The 16525-nt window shown below is 38.2% G+C and overlaps 1 protein-coding gene across 1 annotated transcript in view; it reads left to right on the plus strand.

Moving 5' to 3' along the window:
• CHRDL1 (chordin like 1) overlaps nucleotides 1-14914 on the plus strand; it is a 139661-nt gene extending 124747 nt beyond the window's left edge. Inside the window, exons 8-10 of the mRNA XM_089678268.1 lie at nucleotides 7200-7364; nucleotides 7486-7575; nucleotides 8893-14914. Of these exons, the coding sequence (XP_089534394.1) occupies nucleotides 7200-7364; nucleotides 7486-7575; nucleotides 8893-9023 (386 nt within the window). The 3' untranslated portion in view covers nucleotides 9024-14914. The remainder of the gene's footprint in view (nucleotides 1-7199; nucleotides 7365-7485; nucleotides 7576-8892) is intronic.
• Nucleotides 14915-16525: the final 1611 nt, after the last annotated feature.

Consider the following 16525-nt stretch of genomic DNA (forward strand, 5'->3'; position numbering starts at 1 on the left):
TTATTTTTACCAAAGAAATGTAGTAGACTATGTTTTGGCCTATGTTTATGAAGAAAGATTGTTTATTTGCAAACTTTTATAAAAGAAAAACCATGTTTTTTTTCACAATTTTCAGTATTTTTTTGTTTATACTTCAAAAAATAAAAAACCCAGTGGTAAATAAATGCCGCCAAAAGAAATCTCTATTTGTGTGAAACAAATTATAAAAATTTCATTTAGGTGCAGCATAGCATGACCGGGCAATTGCCAGTGAAAGAAGCACAGTGTTACATAGCAAAAAATGCCCTGGTCATGAAGGGGATCAAACATTCCAAAGGTCAAATGGTTAAAAATCTGACAGAATGTTTTCATATCCCCATTCTATCCAAACCAAAACCAAAAATGTTTTGGCCTACAGTATGCTGAGCTTGAATGTTACTTAAAATATATGTGAACCCTTACCTTCTAAAACAACCCATTCAGTTTAAAATAGAAATTAAAGGAAAACATCTGTGTATATGTATAAATATATTTCTTTTTTATAAGTGATCATATAATCTCCGTTCTCAGTTGCATAAGGGGTTTGGAGAGGTGGGGTGGAGAAATAGCAATACACTGATCTTACCTTTGAATGGTTGTGCAAAGGGGTGTGTCTTTACAGGTCTTCCCATTCCAGCTGCTGGGATGGAAGTGCTCTCATGCCCAGCATGGTCAGTTTTTTAATAGGGGGGCTATTATATATATACTGTATATATATGCCTTCATATTAGTGGTCTAGTATTCAGTATAATAGGTTGATCCTTGAACATAACAGGAGAAATACATGAAGAACAAGCACAACTGTGGCCATTCATCACAGGCTGTGTACTGGAGTTTCCTCCCCCATCATTTTTTTTCTCCTGATGTTGGAGAAAACTTGTCAGTAGTGACTCATGATAGCAGAGGAACAAGTAGGCAGAGAGAAATGACAACTTTGGAGAGAGGCAAATACATAGTATAGAAAGATGTGCTTTATTTACATTTCACCACTTTAACTGCTTCAAGCGTCAATCTGGGAGGATGTATCCATATGTCCTCCCACTGTCTGAGCTCATGGGCAACCTTGGGGCTGTCCAGTCATATGATGGCTGTGTCCCTTGGACCCTGTGCATAGCTGATCAATAAACTGTTTCTCTGATTGGCCCTTGAATCACATGATGGCTGTGTCAAATCACAGCCATCACAAAATGTAAACAGATGCCACATGTGTCTGTATGGGCTCTCCTCCTCTTTAAACAGAGAGCACCTGTGAGGAGGAGAGCAGATCTGTGCAGTCCATCAGGGATCTGTGTGTAACCACTGATTTTACTGTGCAGTTACACACAAATCACACACAGTGCAGCCATCTATCACCAGTGCTCCAAGCAGCAGCTGTCACAGTGTCCTGGTGCACATCAACATCTGCACCAGTATCCCATCAACATCTGTCAGTTTACCAGCACACATCAACTTCTTTGACAGTGTCCCAGTGCACAATATCTGCAGTAGTGTCCCAGTGCACAACATCTGCAGTAGTGTCCCCTTGCAACATTAACATCTGTCAGTGCCCCCAGTGAACCATCAACATCTGTCAGTGTTCCTAGTGGACTGTCAACATCTGTCGGTGTCCCTAGTAGACCATTAACATTTGTCAGTGTCCCTAGTGGCTCGTCAACATGTGTAGATATCCCTAGTGGATCGTCAACATGTGTCAGTGTCTATAGTGAGCCATCAATATCTGTTGGTGTTTCTAGTGGACCATCAACATCTGTTGCAGTGTCCCATTGCACAACAACACCTGCAAGAGTGTTCCAGTGCACAGTCAACATCTGTTGGTATCCCCAGTGCACATCAACATCTGTTGGTGCCCCAGTAAACCATCAACATCTGTCAGTGTAATAGTGCATATGAACATCTGTCACAGTGCAACAACATAATTTGCAATAGTATCCCAGTGCAAGATCATTTGGTGTCCCAGTTAACTATTGACATCTGTCAGTGTCCCAGTGCACCAACATTATCTGCAATAGTATCCCAGTGCAACATATTTTGGTGTCCTGGTGGACCATCGGCATCTGTCAGTGTCCCAGTGCACCAACATCATCTGCAATAGTGTCCCCAGTGCATGATCAACATCTGTCATAGTGTCCTAGTGCACATCAACATCTGTCATAGTGTCCCAATACAGTATCAACATCTGTCACAGTGTCAGCAGGACAGCATCATCATTTGAATGCCATGTTTAAAAAGTTGTACACCACCAAGGAGGCATTCCAGATTGTGAGTATGACAGATGAGAATAGTGGGGAACTCTCACTGTCAGACTCAGATTTTGAATATGAACCCATCGAAAGCAGTGGGTCAGTAACTGATTCAGAGAAGAAAGGGGTCCCAACAAAAGTGATTTAGGCAATTTTAAGGAGGAACAGGCATCCACCAGCAGTGCTGTACGTCCTGGTGAAGTGGTGAGCACTAGCAGCGCAGTACACCCAAATAATAGGCAACTTTGTATAATAAAAAATACATTTTAATTTTTTTCCACATTTTACAAAATCTTGTGGCAAAAAAAATGACATGTTCAAAATACTCGTTATGCCTCATAGAAAATACATTGGGGTGAAAACATATCCCACATGTGGGCCCTTGTTAGTTTCAACTCATGCCAACTCAGACAAGAAAGTCATAAAACTAGCTAAATTTACCTTCCTTGCTTCTGTCTGACACAGAAAAATGTACTGCAGCCACCTTAAAAATGTTTGTACTTCCAATACAAGAAAATGTGACACCCCTCCTGCCTTCCCATAATGCACTCTTTGTACCAGAGTGGCCAAACTACAGGCTGGATTTTTATCACATAGCATGAGGTGTGTCTCACAGTATATATCAACTGTCAGCATTGGTGTTTGGTCAGAATATTTGTGGAAGTAGCAGTTAGGATCTGAGGGTAGGGAGGGGAACCATGCTTAGTGTTCCTGCCATACTTTAGGGTTTTTCTTTTTTATATACTCAGGTCTGTGTTTAAGGTCTGATTCACAAAAACAGATTTTTATAGTTCATCACATAAACTCTCATCAAGAGAGTTTCTCTTTATTATTACAAGTAAATAGATGGTATTCCTTATTCGTATGCAGGTGCATGTCCAACCTGGCATAATGGCTTTCCTTACCACTGATGTGATACATTCAGACTGTTCTCTTTATCACTATGTCACTCTCCCTGAAAGCAGAAACAAAGTCAGACTATCTGAGATCAAACTGTACAGGTCCTCTTTAACTAGTGAATTGCAAGATGACTAAATGCCGAAGACCTGTCTGGCAGAGGGAAGCTTATGTATCATATTCTTCTACATTCTAGTTCAATATTTTGGACAAACAGCAGCTTTACTTGGCTGGTGAGAATGTTAAATTCTTGATGACTTTCCCACAGGTCAGCTGAGGATATTCCATTGCTTAGATTCATTGCTAAGATAAAGCAGTCATCTCTATTCAGTTTACAATCACTGGCAAGACATACAGCTTTCATTTGGGCCCAAAATTGACACTAATATCTGAGGGCAGGTCATATGGCTTGAAGACCTGTTTTTTAAGAGTCCTCCATTAATGGCATCCAGACTTCTCTTCTTATTATATGAATGCGTATACAGGATATCTAGTTAGGTCCTGAAAAGCTGAGAATCATTACTTTCATATCATTTTTACATACTCTATCATTTGCTATAAAGCAATCAATTAAATATCAGTACATACATAAAATGGTAATTATCATTAGCTGAAATTAGTCTATTAGACAACATATAATCAGTTCCTTTTCATATCCACATACTCTCTATAAAAGAAATTACTATAATATGGTTATACATAGGCAAATGTGTAGCGCTCTTTAACCGCTTCCTGACCGCCCTATAGCAGATATACTGCTACAGGGTGGCATGGGTGTGCAATATCATGTATATATACATGATTTTGCGTCTCCGGGTTGGGTGCCTCCCACCTGCGCCTCCATTCTCGGGTGCGGCTGTCAATCACTGGGTCTCGGCCGTTATTACTCACCGGTGCCTGGTGATTGCCAAGCATCTCCAACGGGGAGGAGAACTATATGTAAACAATACAGTTCTCCTCCCTGTCAGCTCTTGCACACTGCTTTGGATGGCTGTGCTGTGATTACAGTGAAGCGCACACACAAACACAAGTAAAACAGCATACAGCACACGGTTAACCCTTTGATCTCCCCTCATGTTAACCCCTTCCAGGCCCAGTGCCATTAGTACAGTGTCAGTGCTTTTTTTTTAACACTGATCAGTGTCAGTGATACTGTCAGTGTCAGAATGCTCGTCCCATTTCCGCTATAAGTCGCTGATTGCTGCCATTACTAGTAAAAAAAAAAATTCCAGTATCTATACCACCATTTGTAATTGCTAAAACTTTCATGTAAACCAATTAATTTACACTTATTGGGATTTTTTAAGCAAAGACATGTAGCAGAATACATTTTAGCCTACATTTATGATGAAATTTGATTTTTTACATTTTTTTTACTGGACATGTTTAACAGCCAAAAGCCAAAAATATTGTTTTTTCTCAAAATTGTTGGCCTTTTTTTATAGCGCAAAAAATAAAAAACACGCAGACAGTCAAATGCCACCAAAAGAAAGCTCTATTCATGGGAAAAAAGGACATACATTTCATTTGGGTGCAGCGTTGCATGACCGCGCAATTGTCAGTTAAAATAGCAGTGCCATAACGCAAAAAATGGCCTGGTCAGGAAGGGGATGAATCCTCTGGAGGGTAAGTGGTTAAGAATAGACATTATAATAAACATACAATAGTGAATGCAATGCAAACAAAGTAAGTGCAAAATCCAAACACTAACTCAATATACAGTAAGCATAAGTCCACCACACTGATTGTGAAATATTATGTAAAAGTCTGATAAAATTATATATTGTGTAATAATAACTTCTTGTGACCCCTTAAGTTCTCCAACACCCAGTGAATCACCATCAGGACAGTCCTTTGCTGCCATCTAAAAATATGCCTCTTACTGAATCCAGAGACCCCTTAAGGAGGTCACAATTAGCTTTAATTGTTCTGCTGTGTTGTGAATACATAGGGGTTGGTTTATTAAAGGTGAATATACTGTGCACTGCATGACTTTAGATCCGAGGGGAATGTTTGAAATAAGGTGAACCTCTGCTGATTTCTTTAATCCAACCATGTGCAAGCAAAAAATGCAGTTTTTTTTTTATTTTCCTTGCATGTTCCCCTCAGATCTTTCAGTGTACTTGCAGTGCACAGCCTATTTGCCTTTATTAAAACAACCCCATTATGTTTACAGTAAATTTGGATTAATTTTACGTGCTTACATTATATATGGCCTTTTCTTTGATGAGATACATGTAACATGAGCATTCCCGGAAGTAAAGAGGAATAACCTGAGGTTGTCAGAGTGATTCTCTTGCGGTCTACCATCTCTTTAATATTACAGTAGAGCGCTTGTGACCTCCATAATAACGGGTCTCTGGATTCAGTAAGAGGTGTATTTGTAGTGGTGGTGGCGGTGAAGGAGTGTCCTCACTGTTGATTCATGGGTGTTGGAGAATGTAAGTGCTCACAAGAAGTCATTATTACACAATATATCATTTTAGCAGACTTTTACATATTATTTCACAATCAGTGTGGTGGACATAAGCTTATATTGAGAATGTGTTTAGATTTTGCACTTTGTTTGCATTGCATTCACTATTGTTTGTTTATTATATTCACTGTTCCGAAAGGGATAGCGCTACTAATTCGTCTATGCATATATGTTTTTATCTGTTTGTGGATACTAGTGGAAGCAGCTATCTTGACTGTGGTATTGCGTACACATTTTGTTTTTGTTTATATTTTTTTTTTATATTTTTTTGATGTTTTGTTGATTACATTAGCACAGAGTTCACTAGGGTCTAGCACAATAATATGATTATAATCTCTTAATTATCCCTGAAGCCATATACAAAAAGAATTTTAAAAGACTGCTGTATTACAAAACTGGATCAAGATTTATGGAGTATATTATCTAGCTGCAAACATCTGGGAAATATATATTGGTTTCTTTAATATACAAACTACATGTATAATTATGTGTACTAAAAAATGTTTTGTCATTTAGCACTTTAATTCTTTTGTAGTGCCCCATTAGGCTACTAGTTGGTTAAAAAATAGTTTTTGGCCTCCCTGTAGTTAGGGAGAGCAACAATTGTTTAGTTAGGTCTGCTCTTCTGGTATTTACTCAGCTTCTTCTCCCTGTATTCCGGGGACCTGGAGCATAGTGGGTGGGAGAGCACAGAGTACAGCCTACCTCTCCAGCCAATCTCTGGTCAATATGGTGAGTGTCCAGCAGGGGGCTGAGGGCGGGTATAAATAGCTTGGAACCCAGAGCTGAGGGTTGTTTCCTGGGGAGGAGTAATACCCTTCCTGAGGGTTGTAGCATCCTTGCGAAAGTCACCTCCAGCTGCAAGAATTTTTTATGGGTCCCAGCTATTGTTTGGCTGGGTGACCTCTTTTCTTTTCTCCTGAGCATTTGCAGAAAGCTTCCTAAGGATCCAGGATACAGGCAATTGGAGTACAGAAACTGACTGATAAAGCAGGCGGCTACACAGTATACAGGACACAGTGAGAACCAGCCTTCTGGACTTAGAGACTTTCTTTGGCCCATTTGGGAGATGTATGTTATTGCCAGTACACTCAGCACTGTATTCCTGTTGAGGAGTCCCTGTTTAGTACTATTTTGTCTACACTTCACAAAGGGAGTGCCTTCACCCTGAAGTATTAGTTCAAAATTGGTGTCCTCTACAACTTGCTTGAAGTTCATTAGCGTATACCTAGGCTCACCCTCCGCCCAGTGAAGAGCTGTCACAGTAATTTAATTTAATTACACTAGCAGCCTATAAACATAATAATATATCCACACTATGAACCTCTATTATTCATTGCTGTAGGGAGTCATTTTTATGTGGATATTAAAGTTTATTTTGAAGTTTAGTTTGAAGGAACTAGTCTCCTATTTTCTATGACAATATCTTCTCTGTATGTAAAAGTGTGCCAATTTTTTTCTAGGACATATTGATTGTAGAATCATAGCAGAACTAGAATTTCTAGAAAAAAATGTTTGTTTTTTTATTTCTAGAATGTGTTGCCTATTTACTTTTTTTTCTGTTACAGAGGAAATCCCAGATCCACATTCAGGTGACAAAGACTACTTATGTGAAGAGACCATTCCAGTGTTTGAGTCTGTGTTATTAGAGGAAGGAGAAACAGTCAGGAAAATAGCAGTGGTGACAGAAGATCCTTCATTGGCAGAAATTCATGTGTGGATAATCCAGAAAGGTAATCAGCAATATGGGGTTTGTAAATGCTGCTTTTTGGCTACAGCATTTAGTTATGCCAGACATGATGAGACACAAATGTACTGTTCCGTTTGTATAGACAATGAACTTTTGTTGTTCAGGTGTTCTGCGCCAGTTTTACACTGAAAAAATGTCAAAAGAAGAATTTGAAGAACAGCAGGAATTCAAACAGATAACAAGGACAACAGCAAGTGAGTTCCCACTTCTCTTAGCATGAAATTATAAAGATCCAGTGTATCTGACTGTATCTAGTTTATTTATAAGCAAAGAGTAATTTGAAAAGTGAGTAACAAATATCAGAATCAGAAATCACCTTTTTCTGATCAAACCACAGTAATAAAAAAACAGCCCTCTGAATTTACAATCATTTTTAAAGTTATTCTTAATGGCAAAATAATGCAGGCTGACATTTTGAAATATTATATATATAAGAAATTTTATATATATATATATATATATATATATATATATATATATCTTACTCTAGAGTTCAGTGGCAGTGTACTTTACACCACTGCATCTGACGCTTTGCATTGCACTTGGTGATGTAAGGCTTGGATGCAGCTGCTCGGCCATGGAAACCCATTCCATGAAGTGCTCTACGAACTGTTGTTGTGCTAATCTGAAGGCCACTTGAAGCTGGGAGGTCTTTAGTTGTTCACTCTACAGTCACTTGGCGGCTTCTGTGCACTGTGTGCTTCAGCATGTGCTGACCCCGTTCTGTCATTTTATGTGGCCTACCACTTCGTGGCTGAGTTGCTGTTGTTCCCAGTTGCTTCCACTTTGTTATAATACCACTAACAGTTGAATATTTAGTTGCAAGGAAATTTCATGGATGGACTTATTGAACAGGTGGCAACCTATCACGGTACCACACTTGAATTCACTGAGCTCCTGAGAGCAACCCATTCTTTTGCAAATGTTTGTAGAAGCAGTCTGCATGCCTAGGTGCTTGATTTTATACACCTGTGGTCATGGAGGTGATTGAAACACCTGAATCCAATGATTTGGAGGGGTGTCCCAATACGTTTGGCAATATAGTATATTATAGTGTGTATATATATATATAAATAAAATCAAAAACATTGGTATTTCAGAGGCTGAAAATACACAATTGATGCTTTTGCTCTATATTAGATACTAAAGGCAGTAAAAATTACTCAGTACTGTTTATTAACTATTACCTATTGTCTTTACCTTCAGATTATTTTTCATATTGCATGAAGTGATTGTAGCCATATTAGTGCACTAACACTTTAAATATCACATCAGCTGAGATTGTGTATTTATACTATATACAGGCATCTGATGTTTAAAACTTTTTTTCATTAATCAGTTAACACCATTACCATTAAGGGTAACGGAGTTACTATGCAAGCAGAGGCAGACCCAAATTAAATATTTGTGACTGTCCCTTCCTCCCCAGATCATGCTAAAATTCAGGAAAGCAACAGCAATATAGGAGAAACTCCCATTCTTGTTTCATAACGGCATTTTATATTTTTTAGCCCAGTGGAAAATCTTCAGTGAGGGAGAAGTACAGATCAGCCACATGTGTGAAACCCGAATTTGCCGGACAGAGCTGGAAGACTTGGTAAAGGTTCTGTACCTGGACAAGACTGAAAAGGGTCATTGTTGAAAGCAAAAACACTGAACGGGAAAAGAAAATCAAAGGCAGCCTAAAGACATTGGATTTGTAGCTGGACTGCAGGCTGATTCTGCTTAAGTCAACACTGTCGCCAAACCCAGAATGCAGGGACTATTAAGCATGGCGTGTTGCAGAAACGTAACTGGCAGATTCAAGTGTGTAGGAGTCTGTGAGCAGTTACATTCTTCCTCTTATGCCTTAGAGGGCTGGCACAACTATGAAATAAACACACAGGTTTCTTCTTTATGAGCAAAAATGTTTATTTGGAAAGTGAAAATTAATGGAATAAGCATAACTTGATAGAAGGATGGAGGGAGGTTATGTAGAAAATACTGAGCTGTTCCGTAAGAGTCTGTGTCTGTCTATACCTGGGTGAACAGCTGTCTTGTTGGCTAAGTGTCACATTTAATAACAGTGATACATTGTATTGGCATAGACACAGCTCTGCATGATTTTGCCACTCAATGTGAAATTGTTCACTTATTATACATCCTTAAGTTGCATAAAGATCTCCATTCTTGACCTTTAATGGTTGACTGAGCGTACTTTGTACAGGTTTTATATTGTAGTACAATCTGACATTAACATGAATAACAAAGTGCCCTACCATCATGACCACAGTGCTTGCCCAAATATTTTTCAATGTAACTATTTAGCCTTGCTAGAAACATTTTTTTTTAATGACTTTTGATATCACTATGACTGGGTTGGTTAGATATATATAATGGAATAAATAACCTGGCCAGTTATGGGGAGAAAATTGTTTTAGTGCTTTGTCTTTTTTATATACAACATGACAAATGGCATGCTCACTTCCATAAAGTTAGCAGAATTAATTCATGGGTAAAATATATTGTTCTTAAAGAGTTATTAGACAAATGTTATCAATCGATGAAGCTGTTATGGACAAGTGTTTAAATCTGAATTACTTAAAACCCCCAGAACATTATATATTTTCTGAACACAGGCCTTGTAGAATAAAAAGGTGGTAGTTGCAGTTTTTCCTGTTGCACAATATTTGCGTAACTGTTTAAAAATCTATAATTTCAGTAACAAACACTAACATGAGATTTAATTGCACATCAACACAATTTAATTCCCTTTTTTTTTTTACAAAATAAAAGATGAGTGTCAAGTAAGTAGATTCAAAATACATTAAGCCTCCAAACTGTGTGCCCAAAATGGAAAAAAAATTATGGTACCCAAAATTATGAATAGATAATAGGCACTTTAAATGCCTTTACAGCTCACCAGTTTACAGTAAACCCTAAATGAGGAACCTAGAATTATTGCTCGTACTCCAATCTTCATGGCAATATACATAAATGTGCATGACCTGTTTGCACTTGTGGGTATGTCTAGGGTAATAGGGGTGGGTTTTTTTTAAAGGTAAAAAAAGACAGGGGTGGTTTTAATTTTGTGTTATTTTTACAAATTTTATTATAATTGTATTTTTTTTTTTGCTTTTTTTCACTTAACAAACCCCCAAGTGATAGCATTGGGCAGATGACACATTCTCTTAATGGAGAGATCAGGGTCTATTAGATTTCAGAGTAACAAGTTCAGACAAATAGGCAAAGGTTCAAGTTAGGCACCAGATAGATGAGTAACAGGGAAAGAGTTAAGGGAGAAACCAAGGTAGGAAACCAGAATACACAGGAATAGTGAATGAGGTGCAATCCACCAGGAATTTCTTTTAGAAACAAAGATTATCAAATTTTTTAATTTTCAAAGCAAAAATACAATGGATACAATAAGCACCACCAGGAATTTCTAAGAACTCATTCACACCAACCCCACTTAAGTCAAATTTGTTACATTACAGAGGCGCATTTTGAGGTGTATAATAGCTTACCAATCTTTTACCCAAAAAGCAACTTTTTTCATATGTAACTGTCAATAAGAAAGGGTAATATAAACTTTTCTGTTTATGTAAAATGTATCCAGTAAGCAGGAGAAGACTGCTATTTCAGCTGTTGTGAAATGAAATTTCTGCTGTGCTGCATTTCTTAATAGCTGCAGATGAAAATAAAAGTGCCATTTTGTATCACTGAGACTCATACCTCTTTGCCACAGTGCCATAGATTTTCCCAAATCTCTAACAGAGGAGAGAAGCCACATTTCTTAAAATGTAGCATAGGAAAGCAGGAACTTTTCAAACTGATGTCACTTTTCAGAAGAAAAAAGAAAAAACTGTGGCATCAGGTTATAGGTTCTGAGACACACAATATGCATCTTGCTGCCCATTCATTTGACAAATTGCTAGCAAAGGAAACTGACAATTTACTTTTGTTTTAGAGAAGAATCACTTGTGGTATTCTGTCTAATATTACAACTTTTACTTCTTTCAAGGCACATTGACTAGACCAGAAAAAGAGGAAATAAACATGACCTTTTAAAATCTTATAAAACTGAATTTTAGTGAAAGTATCTGTAGAAGTGGGAACAACGTAATCAGAACTTGGGTTGCACAAGGATGTATGTATACTGTTCAAGGTTGGGTTGCACAAGGATGTATGTATACTGTTCAAGGTTGGGTTGCACAAGAATGTATGTATACTGTTCAAGGTTGGGTTGCACAAGAATGTATGTATACTGTTCAAGGTTGGAGTGCACAAGGATGTATGTATACTGTTCAAGGTTGGGTTGCACAAGAATGTATGTATACTGTTCAAGGTTGGGTTGCACAAGAATGTATGTATACTGTTCAAGGTTGGGTTGCACAAGGATGTATGTATACTGTTCAAGGTTGGGTTGCACAAGAATGTATGTGTGTATACTGTTCAAGGTTGGGTTGCACAAGAATGTATGTATACTGTTCAAGGTGTGTAGCTCACTTCGGTCCCCAGGGATTTTGCAGTGGAGTCTGGTCAGGCTAAATGCATTCTGGTGAAATGCTGTGGTCTGGAGTGCAGTGATTTTCTTTTATGACTTGACTTGAATTTGGGCTTGTGGGTGCATTGAATTACATTAGAATGGTAAACAAACATTATTTTATTTCACTTCTTTATTTGGGCCTTTGTTTTTCCTTGGTGCAGCAGGTGACTCATACACCAGTGTAAGAAGACACCAACTGATTAGTTCCACATTCAAAATGTTCTTACATTTTTTCCGAATCCCCACATCTAAATTTCTGTTCCTCAAGACTGTTGCCTGTCTTTGGCCATCTACATTTTCTACCTAGCCATTCTGCCAAAAAAATATGTTCTACACCACCCACTTCATATCCCACATGGACTTGCACATACCTGATCAATTACAAAAACTGTAGACTTTAATACCAATGCCTTTGGCTTCAGGAGGAAAAACCAACCTAATAATTTCCTACTCTGTCGTCCAAAACCCCAAGAACTTACCTGGGATTTAATTCCCTTTGAAAAGTTCAGTGCATCCTTTGGACTGATTTTAGGCATTCTTTCCTTATCCTATCAAATCCGCTTAGATTGCAATCTGTCCTATCTACAAAATATGTTAGAGATCTAAACAGCTCCTTTTCACAAAAGCAAAAATCTCATATCATTCATTTAATTCACCATGCTGCTAACAGCAATACATACCTGGAAATGAGTTATAAGCTCATCTCCAGATGACATAGAACTCTGTAGAAGCTCTCCCACCTATTCACAGGCTCCTCCGATCTGTGCTGGATATGTGGGAGCAGAAAATGTACGCTGCTGCATACATTTTTGGATTTCCCCAAACTGACTTACTTTTGGTCACAGGTTACTAAAATGTTTCAAATGCTTACAGATATAAACCTCTGTGACAACCCAGCAACGTGTCTGTTCCATGTCACTCTTATTCCTAGATCTAAACACAGAACATCCTTGATGATCCATCATCTTAGGGCAGCTAAATTGTGTATCCTGAGTACTTGCAAACAAACCGACCCCTCAGTGCTAGATCACTGGGTCTCTAGAATAAATGATATAATGCACATGGAATACCTCATAGCTGCCCTAAGAGACACGTCCAATATGGTTTCATTGGTTTCTGTATAAACACTGTACTAGACGGGCTGGCTCACTCACCTTAATGGGACTCTTAATATGGCTTTACTCTTATCTTGAACCTGAGGAAGAAAAGAAAACAATGGGTGAAGGGGACTTTAGCTTCACTGCATAGTACAGGGAACCCATTACTAAAAAATAAACACAGCTTTAATATTGTCAGATTAAAGCATAGAATAAAAAGATAATGCACAGACCGTACAATTAATTAACATTGGCACGTTGGCACCATGCAAAGTCTCAAGTTACACTGTTGACTTTTGTAGTTTTATCTTGAATCTGTCCATCTTACTCTCTTACAAGACTTCCACTTCCCCTCCGGGTAGCGTAGGTGGCCACAGCCAGTCACCCCCCCTTCCTTGTCCCTCCACCATACACAAGCAAACTCTTCTCCCGCCTCATCTGCACCTACCTAGCTCCCCATTCAAATTAAAATTTCTTCAACAGCTTTGTTGTGATATTGTCATGTCAAAAACATTTTTGTCATAAATGATTTTACATGTCACATCTTTGCTTTTGTTCCATGTCAAAAGCTGAATCATAAATACAGTAGACATTATTGCTAAAGGTTTGTATTTGCTCTACAAGCATACATTTAAAAAATGTAAGAGATTTGTTTAAAGTTGTATACATACAGTACATCAGTACATATCTGTTACTTTAATGATAGCAGAACCACTGGATTCCAGGTTGGGTGTAACCATGGCAAATCAAACTCATTTATAAAGCATTTTTATTTCTAAAACATGCCAGTGTTTTAATTATCCATACAACAAACAAAGCACCTTCAGCTTAATTGTCCCAGCTGGTAGCAGGAACAAAGGCAGCTCTGTTGAAGTTATGTCAAAGTTTTGAGCTGGCTGAACATTAGAAAATTTAGGAAGAGAATGGTGATGTCCAGTCATTAAGACTTTGCAACCCATGTGAGTTATTTTAAACACGATGCCTTTATCTCACAGCTGGTCCTTTGAGTGAGATGGATTCTTCAGGCTGAAAGCATCAGCTGGGCACAACAAAAGAGGGTTGCTCATTTGAAGAGAGCTGTGTGTCACTGGGTGCAGACAAGATTCCTAATGAGCTCTTGGCGAGGAATGGTGCTGCCCATTCTAACTTGTGTCCACTTCACAGTGCTGCTGATAGAGGCTGTTGTATATGTGTTAGATCTGTAAATGAGACTGGGAAACTGAATGTTGCATATTCTTTCTGGCTTTGATGTGTGTGCAACAACAATGATGATAGTTTTCAATGATTCAGTGTCTTTTCAGTTAAGCTACTAAACTTTAGAACCAGTTACAAAAGAATGATCACCAGGCCTTCAATTAGGTGGGTTTTATAAAGGCCAGTTTACAAATATGGATGTATAATAAACAGTAAGAAATATGACTAACATTTTCATATTTAAAATAGGACAAACTGAAACCCTGTCCCCTATCTACCAAACTCCCATCTAGCCCACCCAACCAGACTGACTGGACAAAGCACACCAGTTTTAATAGTTATTCACCGTGAGGTCATCATACAGGACAAGGGGGCACTCTTTACGTCTGGAGGAAAAGAAACGTAATCTCCAAATATGGAAAGGTTTCTTCACAGTAAGAGCTGTGAAAATGTGGAATAGACTTCCTCAAGAGTTAGTTCTGGCCAGCTCAGTGGATTGCTTTAAAATAGGCTTGGATTATTTCCTAGATACACAGAATATAACTGTTTTTTTATGGTTAAACTGGATGGGCTTGTCTTTTTTTTCAGCCAGACTAACTATAACTATTAATAGGAAATCACAACATTTGTCACTCTACGGCGGACTTTAAATGTACCAGTGAGCAAGACATATATTGGTCCAAACATGTGTAAATAAAATTATAAAAAAGGTCATTGTTTTATTCCATAAATGTTTTATTAATGAATATAGAAAGCATGTACAAAGAAACAGACAGGTATCATATCCTTGATATAAAAAGAAAGGTAACGTATCAAGATCATGGCAAAAGAACAGACCTTTTAAAATGGAGCATAGATCACATATAAACATTCGTCAAATGGTCATTTTTACTTATTTGTACACGCTAAAACATTTTTTTCCCCAAAACTTCATAAAGACATAAACATTATAAAATCATGCCATATGAGATCCAAGTTCAAAATTATGTCTAATTCAACATCCTAATCTATGCATTTTGTGGTGATAAACTACATCTTCAGGACTGGATTGTTGGTATCATGCATATTATTATTTATTATTATTATACAGTATTTATAAAGCGCCAATAGTTTGCTCAGCGCTGTACATTACAAAGGGAGACAGAACATGTGACAGAACAATACCAATACAATGCAAAACATGAGGGGATCGAGGGCCCTGCTCTTTCGAGCTTACAATCTACAATATACATTGATTATTCTGTCTGCAATACGTACAAACAATAAAATAAAGAATCTATACCACAACGTGTCTTAAACAAACATTTACATTCAGTATGATTTGTTCTTGATATTTACAGGTGAAACTCGAAAAATGTGAATATTGTGCAAAAGTTTGTTTATTTCAGTAATGCAACTTAAAGGTGAAACTAAAATATGAGATAGACTCATTACATGCAAAGCAAGATAGTTCAAGCCGTGATTTGTCATAATTTTGATGATTATGGCTTACAGCTCATGAAAACCCCAAATCCACAATCTCAGAAAATTAGAATATTGTGAAAAGGTGCAATATTCTAGGCTCAAAGTGTCCCACTCTAATCAGCTAGTTAAGCCATAACACCTGCAAAGGGTTCCTGAGCCTTTAAATGGTCTCTCGGTCTGGTTCAGTAGGAATCACAATCATGGGAAAGACTGCTGACCTGACAGTAGTGCAGAAAACCATCATTGACACTCTCCATAAGGAGGGAAAGCCTCAGAAGGTAATTGCAAAAGAAGTTGGATGTTCCCAAAGTGCTGTATCAAAGCACATTAATAGAAAGTTATGTGGAAGGGAAAAGTGTGGAAGAAAAAAGGTGCACAAGCAGCAGGGATGACCGCAGCCTGGAGGGGATTGTCAGGAAAAGGCCATTCAAAGGTGTTGGGGACTTTCACAAGGAGTGGACTGAGGCTGGAGTCAGTGCATCAAGAGCCACCACACACAGACGGATCTTGGACATGGGCTTCAAATGTCGTATTCCTCTTGTCAAGCCGCTCCTGAACAACAAACAATGTCAGAAGAGTCTTACCTGGGCTAAAGAAAAACAGACCTGGTCTGTTGCTCAGTGGTCCAAAGTCCTCTTTTCTGATGAGAGCAACTTTTGCATCTCATTTGGAAACCAAGGACCCAGAGTATGGAGGAAGAATGGAGAGGCACACACTGCAAGATGCTTGAAGTCCAGTGTGAAGTTTCCACAGTCTGTGTTGATTTGGCGAGCCATGTCATCTGCTTGTGTTGTGCTTCATTCAGTCCAGGGTCAACGCAGCCGTCTACCAGGAGATTTTGGAGCACTTCATGCTTCCTTC

Source organism: Staurois parvus, unplaced genomic scaffold (genome assembly GCF_062004578.1).
Source record: "Staurois parvus isolate SC_StPar_1 unplaced genomic scaffold, SC_StPar_1.0 ptg000202l, whole genome shotgun sequence".
Lineage (NCBI taxonomy): Eukaryota > Metazoa > Chordata > Amphibia > Anura > Ranidae > Staurois > Staurois parvus.